This window comes from Ascidiella aspersa, chromosome 9 (genome assembly GCF_963924565.1).
Source record: "Ascidiella aspersa chromosome 9, kaAscAspe10.2, whole genome shotgun sequence".
In the NCBI taxonomy this organism is placed as follows: Eukaryota; Metazoa; Chordata; class Ascidiacea; order Phlebobranchia; family Ascidiidae; genus Ascidiella; species Ascidiella aspersa.
This window is the reverse complement of record NC_139455.1, coordinates 8,871,041-8,877,055: the sequence shown is the minus strand read 5'-3', so window position 1 is coordinate 8,877,055 and position 6,015 is coordinate 8,871,041. Positions and strand designations below refer to the sequence as shown.

Genomic DNA, 6,015 nt, shown 5'->3' with positions numbered 1-6,015 from the left:
GGCACCGAAATGAATTAGTACCTGACGAAAAATCCTTATAGTAAACCTGAACATAAAGATTATCGTTTGAATATTTAGTTCAGCGTACTGGAATTTTGTATGCGATAAACAATTTTGACTTGCTCCAAACATGCACTAAAGGTTTATATCTTGATTCGGCTAAAACCCCATAAACATAAAAGCATGCACTCACGAGACAACCTTTATTCATCATTAGCGCAAATTTGCATCTGACAAGAGATGGCAGTGTTTAAGGCTAAAGCCCAAGACCTAGCACTAGCAATGACGCAGCTGCATGGGAATTGTCAAGCGGATTGTGACGTCAGAGACAAGACAGATACACGCGCGTGTGTTCCAGATAATGGACAAGGCGCTACGGGTTTGTTGTTGTTAATTGCCCGGTTTGTAGAGAGTTTAATTTGAAAAACATCGGTGTTTGACAATGTCACATGGTGCGATAAGAAACGAATGTATGGAATTTTGACGGCGTATTGCTGGATAATTAATAAACATAGGTTATACATTTAACGTTTGAATGACGTGCCTATATGGTTACCAAAGATCAAAGCATGAAAAAGAATAACTGAAGTGTCTAAAAATGCAAATGCAATGCAAATGCCACTTTGATGCAATCAGATATTTTATTGGAAGAAGTCAAAAACCAAACAAAACGCACAAACGAAAAATAAAGACTGATTCTTACAAACAAGGTGATAAATAATAATATAAATAACGCTCCTAATATTCATCGTCTTCTTCTACATCTCCATCTGCGGAGTCGACTCCAACCTCCTCGTAATCTTTTTCAAGAGCAGCTAAATCCTCCCTTGCTTCTGAGAACTCCCCTTCTTCCATTCCCTCGCCAACATACCTGGATAAAAAAGTGTGCTCGTTATATATTCGCACAGTATAGCCGACAAATTATGTAGGGCGTGGTTCATTAGCATCACCGAGTTTTTTTAAACTAGTTTTAAGTAGTTTAAAAGAGCATTAATGAAAAGAAATAGGAAACATTAAATTTTTAGTCAAATTATCGTTATGGGATGAGGTTGCCCCATTTGAATCTTGTTGCTAATCACAAATACAAAGGTCTAGTTTACCTCTTTCCTAATACCCTTCCATCAATACGTAAGTGAACGAAAGTAGGGAGACATTGCTAAAGACCGTGAAAAATGGAAAACCAACTTTTGCCTCTGTGTTAACTTACCAGTGCACGAAGGCCCTCTTCGCGTACATCAGGTCAAATTTATGATCCAAACGTGCCCAGGCCTCTGCTATTGCGGTCGTGTTGCTCAGCATGCAAACGGCGCGCTGGACCTTGGCCAAGTCGCCCCCTGGGACCACGGTGGGGGGTTGGTAGTTGATGCCGACCTTGAAACCGGTGGGACACCAATCTACGAACTTTAAACAAAGGGTCAAGTGTTATTGAAACGTTAGCAACAAGAATATAGATACCACGTTTATGTATGACATACTTTACACCAGAGGTTCCCAACGTGGGCGGTACCGCCCCCTTGTGGGCGTTGGCGAGTTACAAGGGGGCGTTTTGAATTTTTTCATGATTTGCGGGGCGCTGAACGGACATAAGGGGACGTTGCATGAAAGTACTTATATCAAAATTTTATCAAAAGTTCACATAAAAATAGTAACAAACAGCACTGTAGGACGTAGGTAACTTTTAACCTTAAATGGCAACTTCCGTCCTGCGAACTTGTAGTAGTTTCCCGACCATTGTTACGTAATAATTGGCTTTCTTATGTAAAGGTGTTGGTTGCTGTTGCGTTTCACCGTTTAATACGCGGCAAAATGTTTGTATATTTAAAGCAGGGGTCGTCAACCTACGGCCCTCGACCCGCCGCCTCTTTGACAACTAGACACGAGTTCATTTTAAAAACTTTTTGACTATTTTAACATAGTACGGGCAGTGAAGACAATATAATGTTAGACTACGATTAATATAATACTTTACTGTAGCGCAAAATTAGGGGGCGATATGAAATAATATTGAGCCCAAGGGGGCACTAGTGTAAAAAAGGTTGGGAAACACTGCTTTACACCAAGCCTCGTATTGGCAGTTCAGTTTCTTTTTTTGATTTTTTAATTCTCATAATACTTAGTAAATATTACGCACAACCTCAACGTAGCAAGCATAGCTTGGAAGTTACTAGTGGCCGTTTCCATACAATATATACTACCACCAGGGCGCGACAACGAGCAAAACCAACCATGTAGGCCAAGCAAACATACCTGGATTGTGCGTTTGGTTTTGATTGCAGCAATAGCAGCATTTACGTCCTTGGGCACCACGTCGCCTCGGTAGAGCATGCAGCAGGCCATGTACTTGCCTCGACGCGGGTCGCACTTTACCATCTGGTTAGCCGGCTCGAAGCACGCGTTCGTGATCTCGCTCACGGAAAGCTGCTCGTGATAGGCACGCTCGGCCGAGATCACGGGCGCGTAGGTTACCAGCGGAAAGTGAATACGCGGATACGGTACCAAGTTGGTCTGAAACTCTGTCAGATCGACGTTGAGGGCTCCGTCGAAACGAAGAGAGGCGGTGATGGAAGACACTATCTGGGCGATAAGACGGTTTAGGTTGGTGTAGGAGGGCCTGTCGATGTCCAGACTGCGTCGGCAGATATCGTAGATGGCTTCGTTGTCGACCATGAAGGCGCAGTCTGAGTGCTCCAACGTGGTATGCGTGGTGAGGATAGAGTTGTAGGGCTCTACTACGGCCGTTGAAACCTGCGATAAAATGGTTTTGGAAGTTTGCTTTAGTTTCACATGTTTAAAACGCGAGCAGCACAACTTAAACGTTTTATGCAGTGCGATGCTGATTATAAAACTATCGTGAATTACATACATATGAAAGAGAACAAAATGTTCACCGCTATTGGATATCAAAGTTCTTAAAAAATATCTGTGAAGAACGGAAGCTATAGCTTGGACGCAAATTAGTTCACCTGAGGAGCGGGGTAAACGGCAAACTCTAGCTTGGATTTCTTCCCGTAGTCTACCGAGAGCCGCTCCATGAGCAGAGATGCGAACCCTGATCCGGTTCCTCCGCCAAAGGAATGAAAAATAAGAAAGCCCTGTAGCCCGGTGCACTGGTCAGAAAGTTTTCGGATTCGATCCAAAACAGAGTCTACCAACTCCTTACCTAAAAGTGCAGGAAACAATGTTAAGTTTAATTTTCAATAGAAGACTTTTTATATTCTTTATGCTCTGGGTTGTCTTCAACAAACTTGCGTATTAAACGCGGTAACGAAATCATGCGATCACAATGTGTATCAGCAATTTCAGCAAATTTCAATTGCGGCCCTTAAATTAAATACTGCTTTGAACTTGGTTTATTTATATGCCAAAATGCCATACGTGTTATTGGTATAAAGAACGACTATTTAAAGAAGTCGTGCAACCCTGAAATAAGCTTACCGACAGTATAATGCCCTCTTGCGTAATTGTTGGCGGCGTCCTCTTTGCCAGTAATCATTTGTTCCGGGTGGAACAATTGGCGGTATGGACCATTGCGAATTTGGCCTAAACAATAAGCATTCACATAATTACACGGTTAAGGCGAACAAACAATATTATTAGGACAGATATTTTACGTATGAACAACACTAACCGACAACAGAGGGTTCTAGGTCGACAAAAACCGCTCTGGGAACGTGTTTTCCAGAACCGGTCTCGCTAAAAAACGTGTTGAACGAATCGTCGCCACTCACTGCCGCCTTCTCAGAGGATAGGTTTCCATCAGGCTGAATGCCATGCTCCAAACAGTAAAGCTCCCAGCAGGCGTTGCCAATTTGAACACCGGCTTGTCCAACGTGAATAGAAATGCATTCCCTCTATAAAGGATTTAAAAGCACTGTAAGGCTGTGCATTACCGCAAAGCAGGTGATAATATTACAGTAAAACGTAGAAAACAAAGTTTATCATTCGTATTTGGTTATATAATTTAGGACCTCTTGAAATGTATAGATCGAATAGAGATTTAGTAGAATTACTTCAATCACCGATCAATTTATTTCTCAATTACAAATGTATCTTAAAATAATTCAGCAAACCATTTTTTTTTAACTATTTTTTTTAACTTACCATTTTGCCTAATAGAACAGAAAAAATAGTCTCTCAAAAAAGAAATTAAAGTGCTTGTACCGTGATGCCTGACAGCAAAAAGTAAACGAGGTAAGCTTGTACGCCCGTTTATATGTGAGGCGTTGCCTCGTGGTGATTGCGTGGAATGCGAACAGTTCCAGTTCATGATTGCAGAATAATCAGCAGGTAATTGATTAAACTTCTCGTCAGACTGTTACACGTTAAGGAAAGTTATCGAAGTCAATTGCCCAAGGAAATCGAGCATAGAGGACTCGATTTTAATGAAATTATACTTTTAAACATAATGCCACGAAATGTTTAAACAATTATTGTTTATTTTAGGAATATTAATTTTACGTCAAGTTTGTTTAGAAACAAAACAAAGCTGAATCATAACTGCGTCTAGATTCGGACAGTATGTCTGCTTAAACTTAGAAATTGAAAACAACATTAGCCCCAAACTTTTTACGAAACAAAGTTGATTGAACCTTGCTATGTACGGCAGCGCTTTTTACCGGTACTACAATATGAAAGGTTTTCAGGTGCGCCGCAGGAAAACAGAAAAATTGTTCAAAAGTATATGAATTATTTGTAGATTGCCTAGTTTAGTTTCCTGAGTATAGTTCAAAAATATTTTGTGTTATATATTGGTATATTCAGATTATATTTTTTATACCATGTATTTTGTGTTGCGTGTTTTCATATTCAAGTTATTCAAATATTACAGGCTTTTATATCTTTTTTCTCTTTAGGTTTGTGTTATTGACTATTCAGTACTTTTAAAGGTATGAGGCCTACAATACGATGGATTTTATGTATGAATACAAGCAATCAAGAGAAACATCGGTATACCAAACAAAATAATATTTTGTTCTTGTTTACCTTGCCCGGTGTGTCACCAAATACCTATACAAGCCTAAAATTGAGGCCTGAGGTAACAAAATGTTGACAACCACTGTTTCAATGCATAAGCAAAGAGAGTGCATTTAACTCACTGATGCATTGTATGTATAATTTTATGTATCATTGCAATGCGAATATCCGTTTTTTACAATTACTAAAATCGCGGAACACAGTTTGAAAACGACTCTATATAATTTAGACAGTATAGTGATGTAAATAAGGTTATACTATGCATTACGCTGTGTTTCCTTATGCGCTAATTGAAGCAAAAAAGAATGCACTAAACAGAGCTAAGTTAAGTGTTCTGCCTGATGACATGCAGTTATTTACGCCAGTTTTTATAATCACATCTCTGTAGGTTTAAAAATAATTTTGATTTAACCAATCAATTCAATATTTAAAACATATATATATATATAATAACATAAGTTGTAAACAACATTACACGTATAGCTTGAGAACTATATTGTGACAGAATGAAAGATAAAGTTCGACGATTCCAAGAAAAACTTTTTATTGGCATGCCCAATGTAAGACTTTTCTGTTTCACCTTATATAAATCCGCAAGAAGGAGTGGCGAAAATACTATTTACTTAAATTGAAAAAATGCATTCCAGTATGTCATGAACACAATAATGTGCCCGCTATTTTGGATCTACTAGCGTAACTAGACGCTTTCCAGTCTAGATACCGTGTGTGTTAACTTTCAGTTAGGCTTTCGGCTTGGGTTTTCAGTTGCACATGAAACGACACGTGTTTCCTTGCAACTTTTAATATAGAATCACCTGATTTAACGCTGTAAACATCAGGCCACTCTTGGGGCATTATGACGTAACACGAACGGCTAGTCGTAAACAACAACAACAAGTTTAACGCACAAGGAAATAATGTTACAAACAATTTTGAAATACTAATTTGTGACACAGTAGTATACTGGTAAAATATTGTCAAATCGTTTTTTCCTTTGTTTTGATAAGTACAGATGCAGTGATAATTTGCCACAAATACAAT

The 6,015-nt window shown here is 39.1% G+C and overlaps 1 protein-coding gene across 1 annotated transcript; it reads right to left on the bottom strand.

Annotated features, from left to right (window-relative positions):
- Positions 1-738: 738 nt before the first annotated feature.
- LOC146132298 (tubulin alpha chain, testis-specific-like) lies at positions 739-4,166 on the bottom strand. The gene is made up of 7 exons (XM_083396681.1): positions 4,102-4,166; positions 3,629-3,851; positions 3,436-3,540; positions 2,964-3,160; positions 2,248-2,745; positions 1,208-1,401; positions 739-871 (listed from the first exon to the last, which is right to left on the bottom strand). Exons 1-7 carry the CDS (start codon positions 4,102-4,104, stop codon positions 739-741), a joined length of 1,353 nt encoding a protein of 450 aa, XP_083252807.1. The 5' UTR covers positions 4,105-4,166.
- Positions 4,167-6,015: the final 1,849 nt, after the last annotated feature.